This window comes from Triturus cristatus, chromosome 11, assembly GCF_964204655.1.
Source record: "Triturus cristatus chromosome 11, aTriCri1.1, whole genome shotgun sequence".
In the NCBI taxonomy this organism is placed as follows: domain Eukaryota; kingdom Metazoa; phylum Chordata; class Amphibia; order Caudata; family Salamandridae; genus Triturus; species Triturus cristatus.
The window spans coordinates 285471716-285484235 of record NC_140594.1 but is presented as its reverse complement, the minus strand read 5'-3'; the positions used below and the strand labels follow the sequence as shown (position 1 = coordinate 285484235).

The 12520-nt window shown below is 41.9% G+C and overlaps 1 protein-coding gene across 8 annotated transcripts in view; it reads left to right on the top strand.

The window, feature by feature from the left end:
* MTMR3 (myotubularin related protein 3) overlaps positions 1–12520 on the top strand; it is a 1575327-nt gene that overhangs the window by 490334 nt on the left and 1072473 nt on the right. For all 8 annotated transcript variants that reach the window (XM_085633882.1, XM_085633880.1, XM_085633884.1 and 5 more), the window contains one exon: positions 10963–11045. In XM_085633882.1, coding sequence (XP_085490008.1) covers positions 10963–11045 — 83 coding nt within the window. The remainder of the gene's footprint in view (positions 1–10962; positions 11046–12520) is intronic.

Genomic DNA, 12520 nt, shown 5'->3' with positions numbered 1-12520 from the left:
AGTGTCAATTTTGTTCTCTAGCAAGTCTCATCGCACCAGTGACATGCAATTTGTCCTTCGATGCGGTCTCCCCTGGTGGCTTGCAGCCAGACGCCTGCAAGGGCTTGCCTCTGGCTGGAGCGGTGTTGCGAGGTAGGCTGCAGAGCCACTCTCTCATACTGGGCTCTCCACAGTCTGGATGACCAAGACAGCAGTGTGCATGTTGTGTACGTGCAGGTGGGTGCTTAGTAGCATTGTGATGTGGGTTCCCGCGTGAATCCCAGTAGGTAAATGGAGGTTTGATCCAGCTGCCAGCCAGCTGGGCACCTGCCCTCCAACGGTATTGGCCCCATGTAGAGATCTCCAGCATGAAGCATACAGTGATATAGAAAGGGATGTCCAGGTCAGTACAGCTCAAGGCACCTGCTGGGGAGTTAATTTCTTAGCTGCTCCCAGATGCACTCTGGCACCGGCAGCTTAGTCGTCATGGGCATGCAGTACTCTATTGCAGGCCCGTTTGATGATTTGGGGCCAGGTTCCTTTTGCAGCAGCATTCCCACTTCTGTCTTGATGGGGTCGCCATCACTGAGTGGGCTGTTCCACAATCCTGTCAAGGCTCCTGGCACCTCTGTTGTGTCCGCTCATTTGACCACATGGCAATGATGTCTCAGGAGGGCGGCGTCAATACCATGCCCAATACCAATACCAATACCCTAGCACCCAGCAGGCCATCATGACCAGCAGCGGCATCAATCTACAAACCTATAATGGGACATGTCATTTGGAGCCCTACTCCCATTGACTGTATAAGATATCAATTGACAACAAGTAGTCCACCAGAACGTATGCAGGGTTCCGTCTCTCTTATTAATCAAGAATGGATAGAATCCTGTAAAACAGACTTAATGCTCTGGTTTGGACACCACCACTTCAATGGCCACATCCATGAGCACAGGTATTGTTATATTTCACCATGTCTGTTTGTGTTCTACCAGAGTCTAAGGAAATGTTCAAGTGAATTTAAAGGACATTCCTTTAGATGGTAGACACCACTTTGGTGCTAAACTCTGGAATGCTTGACACGACGCAGGGCCATTCCCCGCCTCCTGGGTCTTGCTTTCCTGGTGTGCCAATTCTACCAACAAGAATGGAAGCTCTGTTTGCGCTCAAGGAAATAGCCTTTTTGCCAAAGGCAACTCTCCAAGCCTCTCCAATTATCACAGCACTTTTTTTTTCACATATTCAGGAAAGGTTGTCACCAGCAGCAGGAAGTCTTCTTCATCCTTTCCCAAACCCTTCCTCAAACTCTTTAATTCGCACTGATGTGTACACAACCAGCCTGTTGTGAGTCAGGTATTGCATTTTGTGCGTGAAATTGGCAGGGCATTTCCTCGGTCCTACATATTGTAGAGGATAGGTACACCCTCCCGTTTTAGGATGTTCTTCCATTCATGCCTCTTTTCTCTTCAATTTCTATCAATCCTGTTCAAATATTGACCAAGAAAATGTGGGCTCTTCTTGGCAGAAGGGCCCTTGAGTTTGAAGCTGAAGTGGTGAAAGTCCAATAGTGCTATTTCCTCTAATTTAAAGGTCCTCCAGAAGGACTGTTGCCTTTGGCTCGTTCTGGCCCTATCTATCCCTAAATTGTCTTACAGCAGGAAAAGTTCAAAATGATCTCTCTGGCATAGGTTCCCCAAACCTTGGAATCCTCAGATCCTATCATGATGCATTCTTTCCCCTTTTGATTCAAGAGATCTCACAGAAGTATCTGCACTTTGTACTGTATTCTTCCCATTATAAGTCATGCCCTTTGAACTTATTGCTACCTTGTGAATCTTCACAAAGTTCATACTGGTGTTTGTGGCAGGTCAGGAATAAGTATATTCTTGTACCTCTACAACTGGCTGTAGAAGGTGGGTTTTTGCCAAACCCAGTTGCTGTCAGATCATCTGAAGAGCGCAGCTTTGCTCCTCTAAGATTCAGCATTTTCAATCAACATCCTGAAATCCCAGTAAGAATCAGTTGCTTATCTGAATGGTTTTAGATATTGTCCCTAGGGAAGCATTTCTGCCTCCTTAGCATGTCTGACATTTATGCTATGATGCCGACATTTGTTCTTGAGGCACATCTTCGGGCTCTGACAGACTCCTGCCTTCTTGTCCTTCTGGTCTCTTATATTCTGTGCCTGCTGCATGCATAATGGAATATGCATTCTCTCCTTTTACACAGTCTAGTCTGCTGTAAACATTTGAACTAGATACTGATCCCCTTAGTGGTTTCCTGTGATTTTCATTGGTGGACCAGCCAGACAACCTTCTCTGTGCTCTGATTCCATCCATGGCTACAGTAATGATTGTGGTTTCGACGATTCTTTGGGGAGGTCATCCAGATGGGATGGAGATACACAGGGGTATGTTCTCTCTGTCAGAACAAAAAACACCAACTTTGTGTTGCAAGCAGTTTGCCTGGCCCTTAAATTATGTCTTCCTTTTGTGAGAATCAAGTGTATTCAGGTTCTCACCAACAGTATTCCTAATAGATTATTTTCCAGTAAGCACAGTGGTTGCGCTCAGGACTTTTTGTCTTTAAGTGCTGAAGTTCTGACACCAAAGGTTTGTGTTATCTTTGACCCAGCAAGGTTTTGCTTTGGGCACAGTAAAGGATTACATGTTAGCCATTTAAACCTTACTATGCTTGCCTGATTAGCTCTCCTGATTAAATCAAAAAAAATGTATGCATTTTCTGAAGGGTCTGACACACATTTATCATGCCACTGTGACCCTTATTTTTGGATATGTCTCTGTTCAAAGCCATGTATAGTTGTTCTGTCTGGCTCTTTACCTTGATTATGGTGGTGCTCCTTGTAATCTATACATACTGAGAGGATTCCCAGTTTGATTTGGTAGTGAGTCAATTCTGAAGCGTCGTCCCTAGCAGAATAAAAAGGTACAGACAACTGATTACAAGTAGTCTATCTTTCTGATGGTTCTTGTGCTTCCCAAAGAGCATGGAAAGCAGAATATATATACAAATGTACAATGCAGTACAATTCCTGTCCTCTTCCTCATTCTTAGGAGTGGTTTTGTTGAAACAGTTCCAATTTAGCTTTATGATTCTTGCTGTCAATTTCATTATGTCTGTCTTGTTCCCCTGCTTTTAAAGGGAGCAAAGAAAAGGAGTGGAATGATGATGTGAAGGGTGATGCTTTAAAACTTAATTTTGTCATCTCAGGGAAGAGGCACTAGAGCCACTCTACGGCATCTGTTGGAGCTATGGAGCAGTTTTTTGTTATCCAGTTTTTTTTTGTCCAGGGGAGAGTCTTAAGATGAGGTATCTGTGGAAAGTATCTGCCAGAAAGATCATTAACAAAGGCGAGTGAATTGTTCATCAAGTTCAAGCAACGAGATGGATGTAAAAAGGAAGGCCAATTGATGAGGATGAGTAAATCAGATGCATGTCCACTAAAGCAATAACCATGTGTTAGAATGATGTTGTAAAAGTAAATATCTAATTCACTAACATATTGAGCTGCCTAGGTTTGGTACTGGGCAAATCTAATTCGCAAACTGTAATATTTGCTGCATGATTGCAAAATTGGCTATATGGTGAATACTCGTGTCAAAATTTGAAGGTGGTGTGCTGCATTGTAATCTCAATTGTTGGTTTATGTGAACATTAGGCTGCTGTTCCCCAAAATATGCTGTTTTTTGAGTGATCAAATTATGTCAAATGAAACAGCTGGATTAAATTTGGGAGCACATAAAGGAGACAATAGAAAATGGGAAGACGCAGTAGGTACACCATCCTTGGGCAAAGGTCCTCATCTCAAGCCAATATTTAAACCCCATGGCCAGACTCTGGGTTGTGCATCAGCACAGTATTAGTACTTGTACCCATGTTTTACAGAATATAGTTTGATATTCCCACTGCTGTTCCGCAGATTGTGTTACGTATCTTGTGCCTTACCTATAGACTTTATGTTGCATGTAAAACTTGAGCCGTGTCTGTCCATGCCTGTATCCATAGCTAATTCTTTACCTCCCAGCAAGACCTCAGCCAGTCTATTATTCTTTAGACCCACTATTGACACTCCCAACACCATAGGTCAAACTGGCACACAGTCCCTTATGTCTTCCATTTCTCAGATACTGTTGTGTCTCACAACCTTGCCTAATATTGGGACCAGCATCTCAGTCTTGTTCCAGACCTCAAATCCCAGTCTAAACATCTCTGCTTGTCTGCAAAACACTGTTACATTCTTGTAGCTGTGCCACTCGCTGTTGTCTGCAGTGACTAGTTACTCATCATGCAGAATGCTTCTATCAGGTGATACTCCGGCCCAGTTAGTATGTTGAAAACTGCTAAGATTCTGGCTATTGTCTCACCTCTGGCCCTACTCCATTTCTCACAGCAAGATCATGGATGCTGCTTCCTTTTGCCAATGCAAGCCTCGGACCTTAAGCTCTTGCAGCTCTATACCAAGCCATGGTTACTATCCCAGATGTAGATGTAGTACCCGCACTAGTTATTTTCTCTGTCAAACGCATTTATATAGTGCAAACTCAACCTGAAGGAATAAAAACGCTTTACATGAGCACCAGTTGCGTTACAGATGGACACATTCATTTTGTTAGGCACAGAGAGATTTACTGATTTGCCCAGAATCACAGGATGTTGTGTCCCTGCCGAGACTCGAACCCGGTTCCCTAGCTTCGAGGTTGACTGTTCTAGCCGTTAGGTCATCAGGGAGCCACTACGGTCTAAACTATTTATCCTTTAGACTGATGCTCGTCATTCCCACGAAATCAGGGGGCAGGGGATTACCCACTTCAAACCTATTTCCGGTTGTGCCAACAATATTAATACAAAAAGTAAGGGTTTTTGTTTCTTATCCAATTTTATCAGTAGCCCTCCACCATCTGTGGTCCCAAAAAGCACCAGTGCCAGGCTTACCTTAACTTCTTGACTCGTAACCTCTCTGAGGACCTTACCCACTTCTTGCCAATAGATCTGGATCAGAGAGCAGTGCCAAAACTTGTGGACTTTATCCGCCTTTTCCTCGCCCAACTTAAGTCACTTCACCTCTTGTCCTCCCAGAATCTACAGCTTTTTTGACATCAAATATGCCCTTTGCACTGTAAACCGATAATTTTTCCTGAGAGGTACAGATTTAGTTGACAATAAGAGTAGACATCAATACTTGTCATGAGGTTTGCATGTCCAGCGTCAGCAGGTCCCTCCCCAGATTTCTGTTGGCGGGATGAAAACGTTATCTCGATTAGTTGCATCCAATACCACTTAGAAAGATCTTTAGTTTGGGGAGAGCGTCCTTCTAATTTATCCTCCCAAATGTTATTTCCTTTCCCATCTTTACCTAAGCCCGAGCCCAGCTTGCCAGTCGGTAATACTTGCATTTGGACAGGTTGCCCTCTGTGATTTCCTACAGTGACTCCCAGGGAATCAGTTATTTATCCTCTATAATTTGACCCCATTTATTTACTCCCCCTTCCATCAGAGGAGTTGAAAGCTTCTCTTGAAGTGTACTAAGGTATTCCGAATGTTCGCCTGACTTGATACCAAACTTGCAAGCTGCCTCCTGTAGCCTTATCCTAACCTTTGTAAAGTACATCTGGTATCCAAATTTAAGGAGCCCTGCATGGACAAACCTTTCGTCATAGCTTTAAAAAATGGGGTAAGGGCGAAGTTATCTAAAAGGGTAGATCCTATGTTCTTTAATTGGAAAGCCCGGCAATATTGTTAAAAGTCTAGACTTGCGATGCACTCATGTCCTTTTTTTTTTTTCTTTTCTTTTTTTTTCTACGTAGTTTCCTCCACGCAATTCACACCCCTTTTGAGGACTGTATGAAACTGCTCAGCTCCCCCTGTAATTTCTTAAGCCACTCCGGCTTAAATTCTAACTGTAAGTGTTGAAGACCAATATGAATTTTGGGAGTAGTGACATTTTTAGGATATTTGATCTTCCTAGAAAGAAAGTGGGAGGCCTCACCATGTCCTTAATACCTTTCTGGTTCCTGTCACTATTTTGTTAAAGTTTACCTGAGCCATTTTGTCTAGATCTTCCACCACCTGAAATCCCAGGCATCTTATTTCCTTCTGGACAAGCAGACTGTTACAGCAGATGTTCAATTCCATAATTTCAGTTTTTTTCTGGTTAACTAGGTAACCAGAGCCCTTCCTGGAGAGGTCTAAGGTGCCCAGGATCATCGGAAGTGATTCTGCCAGATCTCTTCTATACACTGTTAAATCATCTGCATACAGGGCTACTTTTTTACCCACTCGTCGCAATCAAAAGGGATAATGTTTTGGCTCGCCCTGATTTCTTTTGCCAAAGGCTCAATATATAAATTAAAAAGGTAAGGTGACAACAGGCAACCCTGGCGAGTCTCTCTTATTGTTTATCTGCTAATTAAGATTGCCGTTCACCAGTATCTTGGCATTTCGAATTTTATATGGGGACCCAATAGCTTTTGAGAAGTCAATGCCCAAGTCATGTTGTTTAATCACACAGTGCAGAAAGAACCAACTTACCCTATAAAAGGCTTTGGCAGCGTCGAACGTGAGTACCATCAAAGGGATTTTACTTTGGTGAGCAAGTCTATCGCTCCAATCAGGTCATGTGTCAATTCATAAAGTTGCCTCCCCTTAAAGCCTTATTGATCTTCGTGAATTTGTAATCTTATCACCTTCTGCAATCACTTAGCTAATATCTGTGTATTGATCTTATAGTCACTATTCAGTAGAGAGATCATCCTGTAGGACTCGCATAACTTGGGGTCCTTGTTTGATTTTATGATTATAATAATTGACTGACTCCTCCCAAGAGTATGGCAGATCTTGACCTTTTACAAATTCCACATTCAGTAATTCTGTTAGAATAGGGGCCTACTCGTCCTTCAAGGTAACATGAAGCTCATTTGCTGGACTATCTGGGCCAGCTGCTTTTCCTCTTTTTAAATTCTTGATTGTATTAGAGACATCTTCAATACTAATCTCAGAATTTAATTCTTCCTTTAAATCTGCTTGTAGAATCGGTGTGCCTATTCTACTGAGGTAATTCTTGTTCTGCTCTTCCATCACGACTAGGCCTGGGCAGTAAATTCCGTTCCGCTTGCGGAATTTGGGTAATTTTGCGTTCTGCGGAGACGGAGGGATTGGCAAAAATTCCGCGGCTTCGCAGAATTTTTTGCTTGTTCGCGCTTTCAAAATGCGTGTTTGCGAGATATTTCTCCCCGAGCATGCAAACAGCGTTTGCTAACAGGAAAAAGCAATGCTAACGGGCGCAACAAGCAATTCTACGTGTTCGCAGAACGTTTGCTTGCTCATGGGGATTTTTTACCGTTTAGCGGAGCTTTGCGTAGCAAGACTATACAAATTTGACCCACCCCTAATCACGACTAGGTCTCCTGTATATGATTTTTGAAAGCAGTGTGAAGGTCTGTTCTATCTTCAGATCTTCTGAACATATTTTACCTATACATTCATTTTGAATGGTCTTAATGGTGTTTCTGGTCTGCTCTACCTTTGTTTTCCAGGACAATAACTTGCCACACCCCTCTCCATGTTCATAGTGGGACAGTTTATTTGCTTCCCACTTTTTTCGGGTTGTTGGCTCTTAAGTCATTTGCAAGATAAATCCTTGCACTCTTTATCCGCTCCTGTTGCTGCCAGATCTTGAGAGTTAGAAGTGTGGTCTGCCTCTGTATTGTGGATTCAAGATTTATTACCTTATTTTTTGTTTCCTTACACTGAAATGCAGCTAGGCTAATTAGCCTCCTCCCAATGAAGGCCTTACAGATATCCCAACAGTATGCAAGGGGGCTAAACCTCTATTTAGCTGGAAGAATTCTCTTATCTCTTGCTTCAAGTGATCTATTATCTGGTGATATAAGAGGAGTGCTCGATTTACAGTCCATCTCGGGGAAGCAGGCGTTTTATCTAGCATGAGCCCTAGGCTAACTGCTGAATGGTCAGACAGGTCTTCCAGTATATGTTCCACTTTTTGGGTATTTCTACTTATTTTAATGTCCAATAGAAATAAATTAATTGGAGAAAGATGTCCATATTTTTTGTTGTGAAAAGTAAACCTTTGCCTGCCTTCAGCCTCCAAATATCAACAAGGCCTAAATGTTCCCTTATCTGCTTTACTAAGGCTCTCATTTTAGGTGAGTTTGCTGTGCTTCTTGTGGTGGATTTGTCTAGAACAGGGTCTATTAATATGTTGAAGTTGCTTCCTAATATTATGGGGAGTTTGATCTCCAGAAATGGATTATATAGGGCTTGAAGGGGGGTTAGGATCATCTGTTTGGGCCATAATAACCCACAAAAGCAAACTAGGTGCTTTAAATTAGAACTTTTACAATCAGCTATTACTTCTTTGGTTCTGTTATTAAATCCCCCACCAAAGCCTTGATGGGCTTCTTAAATAGGATTGCTATCCCCTTAACAATTCTAGTTAGTTCAAACATATTGTGCTACCCATTTTTGTTTCTTCATTATATCCTCCCATTCTCCTCTTAATATGTGAGTTTCCTGGAGGATAATAACTTCATTGCCCACGTGTGTCCAGTACTCAAGGATTCTTCTCCTTTTAACTCATAGGCTGTTAACATTCCAAGTTAACACTTTTAGGGGTACCAATGTTGACGACCGTGACGTATTAACATAAAGGTAGAGACCTGGTCCGTACCTATATGAGCTCCATAAAAAAACCTTCATATTTTATTTTTACAAATGAGGCTCGAAACTTGTTTTCCTTTTTCTCCCACATGCTCCTCCACCCAGTGCTTAAATATTATACAAACACCTTGTGTGCCAGTGACCCCTTCTCCCTACCCTGAAGAACCCTCCCGGTGACCATTGGGAAGATCTGTACCTCTTTGAACTCTTTTCACTAGGCAACATTTAAATTTATTTCTAGTGTGCTTTAATCTGCTCTACAAGAATTTCTGCTTCCTTTGGATCTCTTATGTTGTGCATTTTGTTGTTCCACGTGATTTTTAATATGGCAGCAAAACTCATCTGAGCAGTGGCTCCCAGTGATTTGAGCTCCTGGATGTGCTTTCCTCACTCCCATTGTCTGTCCTGCGTAGTTCTGGAGATGTCTGATCTAATTCGGAAGGACCATTTCCCTTTGGTTAATCTGCCCATCTTGAGGGCTTCAGTCAGAATTGTTTCTTTAATCAAGTAGGTCTTAAAATTAATATTTTTCTTGGATTTTGCCGAGCTACTCCTTTCTAAAAATTTTTTTTTTTTAAATGGGTCACGATGGATGGACACAGGGGATGAATGCCTTCATTAAGTTGATCACAAAACCTTTGATGGTTTCCCCCTCTAGACCTTCAGAAAGTTAATTACTCTGATATTGTTCCTCCTCGCGTTGTTTTCTAGTTATTCAGTGCTATCGAGCAGATCTTTTTCACCCATTTTTAGATTTTGTATTTCCTTAGGTTTGGCTCCTCCAAAGAGGCTTCTACCACTGAGACTCTTTCCATCAGAGTATTCATTCTGGCTTCCAAGGCATCGCAAGTCTTCCTCTCATTTACGATATTAGTGTTACAAGCAATTTTTCTACACTTGGCTGGCCTTCATGTCCTGTAGACTGCAGACAAGTAATCTGTCAGTGATTACCCTGTAAATGAGGTTGATTCTTAGCTGCATCTTGGGTGAACACTTGGAATCTATTACTGATTTCGAATGTCTCTCTACTTCCACCCTGTCTCCTCTATAATGGCAATGCTGATACTCTGCATGACAGTCTAGACTGCCTTTTTGAAGTGGCTTAGGAGTTAGGAAAAGTGGTCCTCTTCCTTTTTCAACTGGACTTATGAAAAAGTTTTGTGAGGAGAAAGTGATTTTAATGCGTTCTACTGTGTTGGCGCTTTTCCCCACCCAATCCTTAAAGTTGGTTCGTTACTTCAGATCAGTTTTGGGGCCAGTTGAATGGGGCTGTAAGGGAATTTTTAGAGGAAGGCTTATTGTCTGCCACTTTTATCTCCCACTGGCTCTCACATTATTTGTGTAAGGCAGACACCAAAATTGGTTTCACTTCCCGCATGGTGGTCAAAGTATTTTCCTTGTTTCTTAAGGAGTATCTAACATTAAAGGGATCACAGGCACTCTGCTCCAAGCCCCCCACCCCAGAGGGAACTTGCTTTTTACCTGCTGTCTTTTTCCTGGTTTCAGCAGAGTTAGCAGTCTTGTGGATTTCTTCTTCCACGGCCCCTTCGACTTGTCAGCTACAGATTTATTTATGCTTTGGGTTCTACTGGCGTATATCCATCTATTTCTTACTACCACTTTCATGCTTCTGATGATTTCATAGAACATCGGCTGTGTTACCTGGACATAGACCCTCCATTTGATCATGCAAAATCTCTGCTGTTTCTATTGATGCTGACCTCTCTTCATTCTGCATGCTGACCGTCCAGCTGACATTACAGAGCTTTTATTTTTTGTTTACCTTTATTTACGCTAACCTGTACATAATTGCTGTGGATTAAAATTAAAAAGTGTTTATTTCACTACAAATGGCTTACTAAAATAACATGAGATGTGATCCATCAGCCACTGTTCACAAAAACACAATTTCCTTGATGACTATGTTGAGCCTACATCCACTAAGACCCTAATTTTCACGTGGCCAAACTGCACTAATTTAACCCTACAAATTGATAGGCAATTGTTGAAATTCAGATAAATCGGCCAGCAAAACGATTGGTGATACAAAATATAATCGTGGCTAGAGGATTACTTTTACAAAAAGTCAAATTCCTAGAATTTTGTAAAATGAATAAACGTGATACCTCACCTTTTGTCTGTGCCATCTGAACTTGGAGCATCTAGCATATCCGCTCTGTTCTTTCTGTTGTTCAACTGATTGCACAATGTCTGCACAATGTCTTCCCTTGATGACCTTTGATTCATTGTAAGTGCTTACCTTTTTGTTTTTGTTTTACATTTCAGGTGCCTTTGCAGCTCATAGAGTCGGTTGAATGTCGGGATATATTTCAGCTGCATTTGACTTGCAAGGACTGCAAAGTTATCAGGTATGTGTCATTGCTTTTATACAAAGGAAATGTCAGTCTTTTTGACTGGAAAGCCAAGCATTAGTGCAGCATGGAGCCTCTTTTCGGGGGGCAGTACCAAAATTAATATTAAACTCCTTACTGTGCGTAGAATTCAAGTAGTGATGATGTTCTAGGAACTCAAATCACTATCTCATTTGGATTCACAGTCGTGTTGAAAGAAAACATATTTTACAGGAACTAATGTCACAATTAATTGCCAATACATGTCACTTTCTAGGATTGACTTGACACATGGTTCAGCTCCAGATTGAAGAGACTTGGCCTCACTGAGGATGTACCACATTGTTCTTCTGGTCTTCAGGGATGGTCATTTGGTTCTGAACTCACTGCAATGCTCCAGCCTAACCTTGACAGCAGTGTATTTATTACCTGCACAGGCAATGCGATACAAGATGGAGACTGACCAAGCTGAAACCTTCTAGCATTGACTCGCAAAATAATCTCATAACTGGGTCCACCTGCCAGGTTCATAGAGACTATCATAGCCTATCACAATATAATGGCGGCAAGGGGAAAGGTGAAAAAATGCAAACCCAATTCTCAGTAACTAGACTTTCATCAAATAGTACTGAAAATCAGGAGCACAATACCAATATGTATAGTTTTGGAAAAGGCCATAACCTCGAAGGGGTAGGTACACCCTAATAGTCTGAGACCTTTTAGGCACAGGCAGAGGAAAGAACCCAGAAGAAACCCAAGGCTGGAAGGTCCAGGACTTCCCCAGATAACACAAGGAAGGGGCAAGAACATGCCTGAATGTGTCCGTGTGTCACGTAACCGGTGCTCATGTAAAGCGCTCCAATACCTTCGGGTCGTGTTTGCGCTACATTAATCTGCATTAAAAAAAAGGACAATAAGGCGACCAGATGTAGATCTAGTGGTAAATGAGACCTTACACTCTCCACAACAGAATTGGTAGTCTCGATGTCCTGGATAAAGGACTAGTATTTGTATCGAAATAAAGTAATGGCCCCCTTGAATTGCATACAGAATTATATCAGTTTTTCATGAGGATCTGAGCTGCATTTTTTCTTTAATTCACAGTTCACCTCAGATCATCCATATTGAAATACAGGAATAAAGAAAAAGTTGTGATTTAATCCTCCTAGAGTTCCCTTTCCGAGGTTTGCTCCATTGAGAGAACAGTTGTTAAATAAATGAAGGCATTAAAAATGTCCCATCCAGAGTAACAGGAATAAAGTGAAGCATCACACCGTTTAAGAGAGAAAGGACATAGTGATAAAAGAATGCTGACAGAGGAGTAGCAGCAGTCATTACATTAGTAAAGAGGCTTACATTAGTGAGGACATTTGCACAGGACCAGTTATAAAAGATCACAACAAGACCCGACAGCAGGCTTTCAGGCCAAATCATGAGCCTGGTTTCCCAAAGATCTTGCTAGGTTGAATTATGTTGAATTAGCAAACAGAAAG